The 12434-nt window shown below is 40.2% G+C and overlaps 1 protein-coding gene across 1 annotated transcript in view; it reads right to left on the minus strand.

Annotated features, from left to right (window-relative positions):
* The window catches only part of LOC134572839 (vascular endothelial growth factor receptor kdr-like), a 162343-nt gene that overhangs the window by 65201 nt on the left and 84708 nt on the right, over positions 1–12434 (minus strand). The window contains exon 10 of the mRNA XM_063432080.1: positions 5915–6065. Within this exon, the coding sequence (XP_063288150.1) occupies positions 5915–6065 (151 nt within the window). The remainder of the gene's footprint in view (positions 1–5914; positions 6066–12434) is intronic.

Below are 12434 nucleotides of genomic sequence, written 5' to 3' on the forward strand. Positions count from 1 at the left end.
CCTGATGGGTGATTTCATTGGGGCTCTGCTGGGAGTTTGTGGGAATCACTTAGCCAATCGGATGCTTCTTATATCACGTACTGATTGCAGCAATGCTTTCCTGTGGGGAGGACCTAATGCTCTTGTGGTGCTTGCCGAACATTCGCTTTAGCGCCCACCCATCGGGTGACATCAGAGGAGGCGGATCTCCGACCAAGCACCAATGGAGATCGGAGCTGGCATCGGGTAAGTACAGTAAGGGTTTATTAACCTTACAGTGTAAGGGAGGAGTGCGAGGGTGACGGGGGCAGAGGGAACAATAGTGCTAGTTTCTACAACTTTGTATTCGTAGCATTATAGTACCCCATAATATGCTTAAATGAGACTTATAAGTGCTTTCCTGTTCTTAGCAACAGTTCATAATCAAAATAATATGTACAAAGACAAATATAAAGCACTAACAGACAGAATGTAAGATAGAAGGCTGTTCACAGAGCAGATCTGCACTCACAAACATTGGGCTATAAAGCTCCTGTTAACAGGAAATCATTGGCAATTAAATGGAAGCTTTGAATTCTTCCAGTTTTAACTATCAACATTTCTATCTAAATGGCACTTTGAATCCACTTTGTAGAAAAAAACGATACCATCATAACTGTACTTCCTTTACAGTCACATTCAAAATTCGAGAGCCTGAGAAGTTTAACTATCATTGCATTCATGTTAAAGGGGAACTAGCAATTCTCTGGATTTTACGCCATCGAATAAGACACTGAAAATTTAGATTCTCTGTTCTTTTTTTACATAAAATATAGATTACAGGGTCACAGTACGCACCACAACTACGTCATCTAATTAACCCATAAGGACACATGACATGTGTGACATGTCATGATTCCCTTTTATTCCAGAAGTTTGGTCCTTAAGGGGTTAAAGTGGTTATGGTGCCCAGGGTCCTTGACTGCTGGGTCCTGAATAACTGCTAAATGGTTTACTCACCTGCATCCTGGCCGTCCAATGATGAAATGTCGGAGGCAGAGCAATGCTTCACTTCACGCCATACGAAGCGTAATGGGCAGTGACAGTCTGAGAGTGTCAGCATATGCCCTCAGTCAATATCTTATATGAATCAATATGACAGAAGGCAGAGGCATAGCTCTGCCATATCGTAATTGAAAGCCACGTTACAAGCTGCTGGGGACCAAACATCTATGTTAAACAGTAAGTGAACCGTTTAGCAGTGATGCAAAACCCTGCGCTCACAGACTCCAGACACCATAACGATTTCAATTTGTTGAAGTGGTTATGATACCTACAGTGTTCCTTTAAAGATTCAGCAAATTACATTACAATCCAATTCATACAAGGCAAAGACAGTGCAAACATTGCTAATGCAGAGGAGAAATTAAATAATTGTTTAATTTCTCCTCGTCTCCGTCTGATTTAACCATGCTGAGTGCCAGGTGCAAAGAACCCAGCTTATTATAATGGTAGACACTGCTACCGGATATATTCATGGATCCGATCTGCTCTTTGTTTCTCTACTCATTCAATATGTGAATCAGTGTCGTTTTACACACTGTGAGGGGCAAATGTATTCAAAACCAACTGCGAGCCCTACGGTGTCTGTACGTGTTTACAAGCTATATTTTAATTGGAAGAAACTCGTTTAATAGATATTATAATTGACTGAATAACCCACTAAAATCGACATGTGAAGAGTCAAGTGGATCTTGCTGTTTGTATAATCAATTAACCCCTTCATAACCACAAATGTGCAGTGGATCTCTCTCTATCAGTGGAAATGATCATGTGTTTGTATGTTTCTGTTGTATTTCTACGTTCCTTTTTATCTCTTGATTTCCTTACTGTAGTACAGTATTCCGAAGGAATGCTTTAAATGTCTTTGGAGTTATTAATGGAAATGTCTTCAACAATCATTGAGGTCAGGTTGTTTTTTAAACAAAGGAAATAACCCACTTGCTATAGTGTGTCGGTTTGTGATCAGTGAACATCCAGGACACAATGCCCCTCTTTTTAAATGTTTTCATCTAGACCTATCATGTCTTGTCTTTGATTGCCTTTTCCTGAGTATAAGACAACATCAGAGGAGAAGGACATTTATTCTCATCAAGGGCCTTTGAAATTTTCGTGTAGACTTAGGGTCTAATTAATATAAGCTCAGGGGGGTTCATGGCCAGAAGAAGGAGTAATATTTGCTGTGATAATCTGGAGCGTAAGTGGAAGTCAGGGATTTGAAAGGAAGCAAAGCAAACTGCCGCTGATCTGCAGGAGAACAATAGACTCAATCTGGACCTCCTCCTGGGTTAGAAAAGAAGCAGAAAGAAGGAGAGGAAACCAGACAAGGGCAGGAAATAAAGGCATGCGTCATATCACACAGGAATACTTGGGCTGCTTCTGTGAGCAAGAGATAAGACAGCATAGTGTACATGTATAACCTCTAGCCTTTTAACCCAAACAGCATGTCTGTCACTCAAAAGTACATACATCGTAGGTAAACCTTCCTTCTAAGCATCTCTTACTGTACACATTGGGGAAAGGCCACGACAACAGAATGCTTTGCAAATGGAAATTGAAATAGTGCCCTATGATTCTCGCACTGCCCATTTTAGGAAAAATCTGTGCAAGAAAAGATATAACCCAGGGAAGTAAAGTATAAGGTACAATGTTAAAAGTAGGCTGTGCAGAATATATTCCAGTGATTTAAGACGGGGTAGGAATTCATTTGTCCATCATCACTGAAGTTAGGATAAAAGACTCGTATGCAGATAAATATCTTGGGAAGCAGCCGTTTTAGAGATGTTTTTACTTCACCTTTAAAATTAATCTTTCAAAGAAAATCTCCAAAGAATTCTCCAGCGCTTGTAACTATATCTACAGCAGGGGCACCCAAAAGGTAGATCCACAGATGTTGTAGAACGATAACTCCCATGATGCTTTGCATGCATGCTTTTAGAATGGCAAAGCATCATGGAAACTGTAGTTTTTAAACATCTGGGGATCTATCTTTTGGGCACCCCTGATCTACAGAGACGTTGTAAGGGCAGCCCAGTATTCATGGCCAAACAGGTCCATGGTTAGAGGAGAAATATGCCAAGGTCCAAGACTATTTTTAGACATCTCTGAGTTTAATTATACATGTAATGAAAGATTCCTGGAGTAGGTCAAGAAACATGCATTTGCTGACAACATGGGTGCATGTTTACCCCAATGCTGAGCTCTCCCTCGAGTTTCTCCCTGGAATTCAATAACGTGTGCAGCTAATGTGGATCTGAGAATGTTAGCCTCAAATCACCACTATTCACCCTTTGCTGTGAGTTGACCATTCCTTTTAAATACAAAACACATGTTGATTCCATCCATATAAAAATGATGTCATGCATAATTCAAATTATTCTCAGGCTGTAAATAAATTCCCAGTGGACAACATTTTTCCTTCGGGTCACCATCTGAAGATGTCTGTGATGTGTATCCCAGCTCTATATAGAATGCTGTCTACCAGTTAGATGTCAATCTCTCTCTCTCTCTCTCTATATATATATATATATATATATCACTTATTTGCTTTTCATCCAGCTATGTGAGTATAAATAAAGCTAGCATTTACATTCTTTATTTGAAAATAAACGTTCCTGAATGGTTTATAATGCTCAATTTATTGCCGTTTAATGGGTAATAAAACAGAGTCCCTGAGGAAACAGGGGAGCTAAATTCTTAAACTGCACTTTACACGTCTGTTAACCAGACTTCATAAAATACACCAATGTTAATATGAGTGATTTCATAGCATTAAACATCTATACCAGTGAGTGGGTCTCAAAACAGTTCTTATCATGGCAAGCAACAGTCTAGACTCTAGGATTTATCTATTTCCCTTTTCTGTTTCAATTTAGATACTGGTTTTATATATATACACACACACACACATGCAAGCGTGCTCACACACACATGCAAGCACACACACACACACACACAGACACACACACTGTAGCAGACCTGTTCCTATATCTGTTCAGTTGCCCATATTACCTTGTTTGTTTCCAAAAGAGTGTCCCCCCATTCATTTGTCGAATACTCTTTGTTCCCCAGGCTCTATACTTTCCCTCTCCCGAACGTCATCTGAGCGCTCTCCTTGGGTGGCTGCCGTTCGGGAACAGGTTAAACCCAAACGGATTACCGAAAGCACGCACCCTTTTGGATTTGATTCATTTGGGATTGAATCTTCTCCTCTATTATTTTCACGCCAAGTTTATTTAGCCAGTTACATTACACAGAAAGAGATATCTGGTAATATGGTGTTGCACAGAAACATAGAAACAATGTATTTTTAAACCTTTGCCCCTCTAATTTAAGACTATGTCCTCTTGTTGTGGTAGTTTTCTTCTTTTAATTACAGTCTCCTCCTTTACTGTGTTGATTCCCTTTATGTATTTAAATGTTTCTATCATGTCCCCCCCCCGTCTCCAAGCAATACATGTTAAAGGGATACTCCAGGCACCCAGACCACTTCTGCCTATTGGAGTGGTCTGGGTGCCAACTCTCACTACCCTTAACCCTGCAAGTGTAATTTTTATAAACTGCAATATTTACATTGCAGGGTTAAGTCCTCCTCTAGTGGCTTTCTACTTTCATAGAACACGAAAAGTGGTTTAAAACGATGCTGGACGTCCTCACGCTATGTGAGGACCTTCAGCGTCACCGAAATCCCCGTAGGAAAGCATTGAAAGCATTATTCAATGCTTTCCTATAGGGAGGTCTAATGCACGTGCACGGCCATTGCAGCGCATGCGCATTAGGTCTCCCCCACCGACGGCCGCGTTTGCACAGTAGGTCTCCCCCGCCGGAAGGGGAGGAGCGTAGGCGGAGCCTGACCCAGCGCTGAGGGACATCGACGCTGGACTCCGGTAAGTCACTGAAGGTGTTTTAACCTCTTCAGCAACTTGGGATCGGGGGTGGGAGGTAGAGGGGCACTAGAGGGTCCTGCAGTGCCAGGAAAACGAATATGTTTTCCTGGTACTGGAGAATCCCTTTAAGTTCCTTTAACCTTTCCTTGAAAGTTTTATCCTACAATCCATGAACCAGTTTAGTAGCCCTTCTCTGAACTTTCTGTAAAGTAGCAATATCCTTCTGGAGATATGGTCTCCAGTACTGCGTACAATACTCCAAGTGAGGTCTCACCAGTGTTCTATACAATGGCATGAGCACTTCTTCTTTGAACTGGTTAAAAAGAAGACAGCTTTGGCTGTTCTAGACTGGATCTTAACTTGGGTAAACATTCGGAACTTACAGGACTTTTAGGTAAGTACATAACCCCATGAGGATATCTGTCCCATGCTGCCAGTTCAGCAGATCAAAATGTCTGTGTTCATTTACAAAACTATTACATGTTTATTTATTTCCATAGTTGGGGGATCAATAGATGCATTAACTTTGATTTAATATTAACACATTATCAACACAATAGAAAGCATTACAAAATTCCCATATGTAAAAATGTCAGAGCATAGGAGCACTCGCTGTATAACATTTGTTGTTTATCTATTCTTCTTAATACATTAATTTAAAAAAAGGTGATGACACTTTGTGATCTACTACGTGGTTGGTAGAAAGTAGGACCATCGTATACGCCATCAACAATGTTACAGAGTCCAATGATTGACGAGATTATGACATAGTAATTAGTTAGTTATATGTTATTGCAAGCATTAGATTTAATTGGAGTTCATTTGCTATTCTTTTCCCAGTGGAGATTCTGATTGCAAGCTGCAGGAAGAAGGAAATTAGGGAAAATGATTTCTGTTTGTGGAAAGAAACTATAACCTGACTTTTTTCATCTGGTTCTTCTCAGATGACCCTCCTTTCATATCTGGCGACTAGAAAAATATTAAATAAAAAAATGAAATCTCTTACTTACATTGTGTTTGTGTTCAGGCATGGCTGCCACTCCCAATGAATTTTGGGAAGGGGATATCCATAGGCAGTGCAATGGAAACTCTTCTTTTCTCCATGAACCACTGGTTCCACCAGGTCAAAGTCAGTTTCCTTCTCATAGATGCTTGGTTTAACTAGAATGAGAAAGAAAGACTTAACATGCAGGCACATAACGAAGTGTATTCCACTGTATAATTTATCAGCAGAAGATATATAAAAGTGGAGTAAAGTGCATTGTGTTGTCATGTATCCATATGTTTTTGCTTTTTATATCCACATGTTTTGGTGAGTGCTAAACACGTTTACTGTTTGGATACTACTTTATAAAAGTTCTACCACAACTTCCATTATATCCCAACCACAGTGACGCTCATGTAATAACTCTTGATCAGTCCTTACAAGGAGTTTATAGAAAGCAACGTCAGGTGGTTTTGACGACTAATGCCAGAAATTGTAGGCCATTGTTGGCGTACCTTGACAATTTAGGCAGCCTTTGTTAGAAGTGCTCAGGGAAGCATCACAGGAAATATACCAAAAAACATTTGTGTTGCCAAAGGTTATGTATCACTGTCCTTGGCTGCCGCAAAGGATAACTTGGCAAATGTAGAACTTTGTATTGAAATAAAGCTTCTCCTAATTTTGATTTTATTCCAGCTGTGCATAATGTGGGCACATGTCTTCAGCCAAGAATACAGAAGGTCTAACAGGGGAAACGGGGTGGAAAATGTTATCTGTCTCAGTCTACCGGTACTAAAAAAAAAAGTTACAAAAAAAGCCTGCTGAATTGACTTACTTATATAATTGTATTTTTTTTTTCTTTTTGTTATTGCAGAAAAGCCATGAGGGGTCAATGCCATAACTCAGTTGGTCAGTGCACCAACTCTAGAGCCCTTTTAATCATTCAGGCTGCTGTTGATCTCAGTCTGGTATTCTTCTACGTTCAACAGACTTCCTTTTTGTTTGTGCCTACAGCACGTTTAATGATTTGAAATTAACTATGTGTTTTTAAGTTGATGCACTGGATAATGTATTTCTGAAGAGCATTGTCGCTATATTATTGGCATTGAAAGAATAAAAAAATATTTGAAAATAACAGTTGAGAATTAGCTGATACCTTTGCTAAATTACTCTGTTCCATTGGAGACAAAAAAAAACCATTTTATAAAAAAAAAGAATTATAAAAAAATAAAAGATATTTTAGCCTAAAATGCAAAATATACTTGAATTCACTTTGATTTATTATTATAATCAATTATATCCTGCCAACTTACTTCCAATTTACAAATATACAATGATATATACATCTATATTTGTGATAATTCTCTGTTTAGTAAATAACTCATGCATTATTATTGTTAATTGTTGGAAATTCAAAGTTAATTTCAAATTTAAGACCAAAATAGCAGATCTGGAAAAAAATCTTCAAGTCAGCTATGCTACCAGTTAAGCTACTTAAAATTACCTTTGAATTCCCACTTTTGCAAATAACTCTGAAATAGTGATATAATCATGTACACCAGCTCTTCACTTGTAGATGTGTTTCAGGGTGCTGTACTTCAGATTGTCTATTACAAACATCACCATCATACAAGAACATGTTAAAGAGCTGTAATTAAAAAACAAACACACTAGAGTCCATGATAATGGGAGCAGAACTCCCACAACTATATATCTGGCTTCCTAAATAACATAGAGGACCACCTGGCCATCTATCACCAATGTCATCCAGGTCTGAGACTACTCAGCTTGGAAACACGAGCTGATGTCTACCCCACCTTCTATGATGCCCCTAATCCGAAACCGAGCCTTTCCCCCGGGCATGAGGGCACGAGATTACAAAGGCCTAGAATATGCAGGATTGCAATGCATACACTAAATATACAATGATGAAGTGATCCCATTTAACAAACTTAAAACTAGATCCAAATTAGCGAAAATAGACTTCTTCAGATACATTCAGTTGCAAGACTTTGTGCCATTAGTTTTTCCATTAGATAGTTATCATTGAGTTTGTTAAGGACCGTGGCTATTGGTGGGGTATTGGGCTGCAGCCAAGTCTGCGCTAAGGCCCTACGGGGCTGCTAGGGTGATGTTTCGTAACAGAGCCATCTCTGGTCCTGTCCAGCCATCTATAGGTCTAGACAGTAGGGATACCCATGGGTCAAGACTAATGTGTTTTTGTAGGATTTAGGATGCCAGCCTCTCTACTTCCTTCTAGAAAGTGGTCACTAATGGGCAGCTCCACCACATGTGGTGGTAAGTTCCTCTGTCCCCGCACAATCTCCAACATTGGTCTGTTGTAGTTTTACGCATTCGATACAGTTTCACCGGTGTTGTGTACCACCTAAACATTGTTTTAAAAGCCTGTTCCTGCATTGTCATGCATATCAATGATTTGCTGTTGGCCTCCCATATGTCCTGCCAGTCAATGCCCTCTAAAATCTCTCCCAGTTCCATTTCCCATCTACTAGTATAGGTTAACTCCCCCGTCTGATGTGGTGGAGCAATGGAGGTGTAAATAGATGGTGCTAATGAGACCTTTCTGATATGTCTCCGCATCGTATGTGAAAGAGGTAGAAACTTAAAAAATGGGAAATGGCACCCAAAATTAGATAGAATATAAAAATATAAAAATCAATTCATAAAAATCAATTAATGGTGTGTTATCCCACTTAAGTACGGTTCAGGAGACCTAAACCAAGCAACTATAACTACTATCTCACTGGAAAAACAATAGCTACCATCTTAAGCTATGAAGCAAAAATAAAAAACTCTACTGAAGTAAGCCAATAGAATGACCAGGAGTAAGTAGATATAGTGAAATAGAAAATGAAAGTGCAAAATATAAACAATAGGATATAACAAGAATGGAAGAATAGAAATAGATGTAGACCTTAGTACGTGATAGAACTACTAAACAGTGATATCATGGACACAAAAAAGTCTAAAATTAGACATTAAAAATAAAACTAAAAATCAAAAAATCCTAAATGTATATTGCACAATATTTGAAGTCCATCTGGGTAAAACACCTAAATAATATTGGAAATCCTAGAAAGTGACAGTTCCCTTTCCGGACTTTTTATTTCTTTAAAAATCAGGTCAATGGTTATTAATTTGATAAATTATTGCAGATACTCGACAGCACATTGTGTTAGAATAATCACAGGGTGATGTGTGGATGACAAGAATAAAGTAAGCTTTGGATGTGCTGTTTCATGACGGCGTCACAGAGCCCTTAAATGTAAGTTATCGTTACTAGGCATTGCAGATGTTAACTGACGCACGAGGTCACAAAGTGTCACTAAATGAGTACAGATGATTATTAAAAATAAACAAAACTGCTGATCTAGTAGGGGGCGAATGGCAAGCACGTGTATCAAAGAAACACATGTTGTTTTTCTGCTCTTTATTCCCTGTATTAAACACCATTTATATGCGTGTCCCCTAAATGAATGCTATTATATTTCATATACCTTTCACGAGATCCAGATGTGACAGGTCAAAAACATAACTTCTTCTTGGAATTTTTTTAGCATTGAGTGTAAATACTATAATACGTCCATGTGTTTTACTGCCCGACGCTAAAATGTAAATATGGTATAGGGCATGCGGCTCTGTTCTAAAGATTCTTTCTGTTCTTTCATCCTTTTAAAGATTTATCTGGGCATTTTTGTTCAGGTTTAATAAAGGAATAAGGAATGCAAAATAGCAGAATGTTATATATATATACATACATATATATAAAATGCCAAAGTAAATTTATAAAGTTAAATATCATGCTCCCAGCTCCTGTCTGTAAGAATATTTTATTTGCGATGCTGAGGAATCTATATCAAGTAGTGCCTGAACACTTTATTAATGGAAGTTTAAAGTGGATCTGTAACCTGGTAAAGTTGTACCAAATTTCTTGTTTTTTAACAGAAAATTCCATTTATTCAAATGGTTAAGCAACTTGATAGTCTCAGTTAGATGGGGCACTCATCACAATTCGTTCTTCACCATTATGCTTACCAGAAAAGGTCGAAGAGTAGTTCCTCGTATTTTAACATGTCCAGTGTGGTTACATTGATTAAAATAGCGATTAGAAAGCAGACGCTACCCACACTTTCCTTAGAGAGAGTTCAGAGAAGGGCTACTAAACTGGTTCATGGATTGCAGGATAAAACTTACCAGGAAAGGTTAAAGGATCTTAACATGTATAGCTTGGAGGAAAGACGAGACAGGGGGATATGATAGAAACATTTAAATACATAAAGGGAATCAACACAGTAAAGGAGGAGACTATATTTAAAAGAAGGAAAACTACCACAACAAGAGGACATAGTCTTAAATTAGAGGGACAAAGGTTTAAAAATAATATCAGGAAGTATTACTTTACTGAGAGGGTAGTGGATGCATGGAATAGCCTTCCAGCTGAAGTGGTAGAGGTTAACACAGTAAAGGAGTTTAAGCATGCGTGGGATAGGCATAAGGCTATCCTAACTATAAGATAAGGCCAGGATAATGAAAGTATTTAGAAAATTGGGCAGACTAGATGGGCCGAATGGTTCTTATCTGCCGTCACATTCTATGTTTCTATGTTTCACAGATCCCTGTAAAATGGTGGTTAATAATATCATGGGCAGTGGGCAATTATTTTGGGTGGTAGTTGTGGACATAGGTTGGTCAGCATTAGAGAGAACTCGGTTCCCTCTAGCTTGATAAGGGTCTTGTTAGTGGCTCCTCTTTCATTGCTTAGCAAATGAAAAAGGAACAAGAGGTATTCGCACAACTCACTCTTATTAATACAAACCTATGATCCATTGCAGAAAGGGTTATAGAATTGGAAGCCAATTCACCAAACCTCCTGATTAATTAGGAGTCCAGGGGACCTAATGCTGGGCATAGTAGAGGATGGGGAGTTGGGCAGGAATGTCATGCCATTCTACAATTGTTCAAATTAGCTCATCAGAAGATATCATCAGCTCGCGTGGCTCTGTTGTATGAGCTGTCTACAAGGCAGTGCTTAGTAGATATCCCACTTGTTGTCTATATATGTACTCTACATAGATTTGCATACACTAAATTGTCATATACTACATATAACAAGTTGAGAGTGCACAATTTTATGGGTTTGATTAAACATGTTGAACTATGGATCCACACCTGAGATCTGAGTGGGCATGTGATAGTATGCAACTGGCCCCTGTTACCTATTATACAGCCTTGGCTAACTGTGTGAGAGGGAGAATTCTATTGGTGCTATGCCGTGTAATTAACAGAAAAACAAGGTAAAAATAATATAAAACAATGGAGCATACTATTGGCACTGGGTTTCTGCTCAGCCATGTGTGTTTCATGTCGAGCTAAGCTAGCTTATTTAGGTGCTGCTGTGTGTGGTCTAGCATGGCGAGAGGTCTGTGGCAGAGCAAGGCATTGTATTTACTGCTAAACGATGCAACTCAGTGGGTCTACACAGTCCCGATCAGTGAAATGTCCAGTCAGGCAGGGGAGGTGTAAGGCTTCGTCTGTCCCTGGTGATCTCAGGTGAGTGCAAGCTTGTGGTGTGGCGTTGACCCTCCTCTTTGGTGTTTTGCCTTGTGTTGTACAGGAACTCTCAAGGAGTGCGTGTTGTGCTGATGGCGGTGGGATGCAGCCAGTACAAGTTGGCGGCTTCCAGCCGACCTCTTTGCTTTCAGCGTTGTTATGATGAGTCGCCTATTGGGCTGCAGCTGAATGTGGCACTTTATGTGAGTCGGCTGTGCTGTAGTGGTCCTCCTCCCATGGCTGCCTCGATGTGGGACCGTTACAGCTGTATTGCGGGCTGTTCTCCGTTTCTTAGTGTGAGTCAGTGCTTGTGCGGCTGCCGAGGGATGGGAGACCCCGGTGGCGTGTGGCCGCTGTGTGGAGTTTACCCGTCTATGGGCCCCCAGTGCGAGCTTGTTTCGACGCTTTGAATCAGCCATCGGAGGTGAGTAGTTTTGCCTGCTGGCCCTCCGTTGCCTCTCTTCGAGCTTGCGCCATAATTCCATGAATATTGCGTTCAGCTTTGTGAGGGTCTCTTCCCTCAGGCCTTGGGAATCTTGGCTCCCGCCAATTCGTCCCTCATGAACGTGTGCTGGGTCATCGGGCCAGTGGGTGGTTGGGAGTACGGTGTGGGTGCTGGAGCCGGGATAACCCCGGCAACCCCGGTAGTCGCCGGCAAGGTGGGGGGAACGGGAAACCCCGTTACGTTCATGTTTAACAGCAGGGTGGCCAGCAGGAAGATCGGCTGCTTCCTCCACGCTAGCCCCCCATGTAGGCCGCAGTTGTGCATCGAGGCCATGTTGCTCGATTTGCGTCCAAAAAGTTGCCTGGTGTTGCGGCGATGAAGCCAGCTTTTTTCCAGTCTTCAGGTATCCGATTGTGATGAGGTAAAATTCGAAATTTAGGCACTTTTGAAGTTTTTCATACGGAGCACACTCTGCATGCGTGCGTTTAGGCTGGCAGCCAGCCCCCCCCCCCCCCTTTTTTTTTTTTAT

The sequence above is a fragment of the Pelobates fuscus genome, chromosome 9, assembly GCF_036172605.1.
Source record: "Pelobates fuscus isolate aPelFus1 chromosome 9, aPelFus1.pri, whole genome shotgun sequence".
In the NCBI taxonomy this organism is placed as follows: Eukaryota; Metazoa; Chordata; class Amphibia; order Anura; family Pelobatidae; genus Pelobates; species Pelobates fuscus.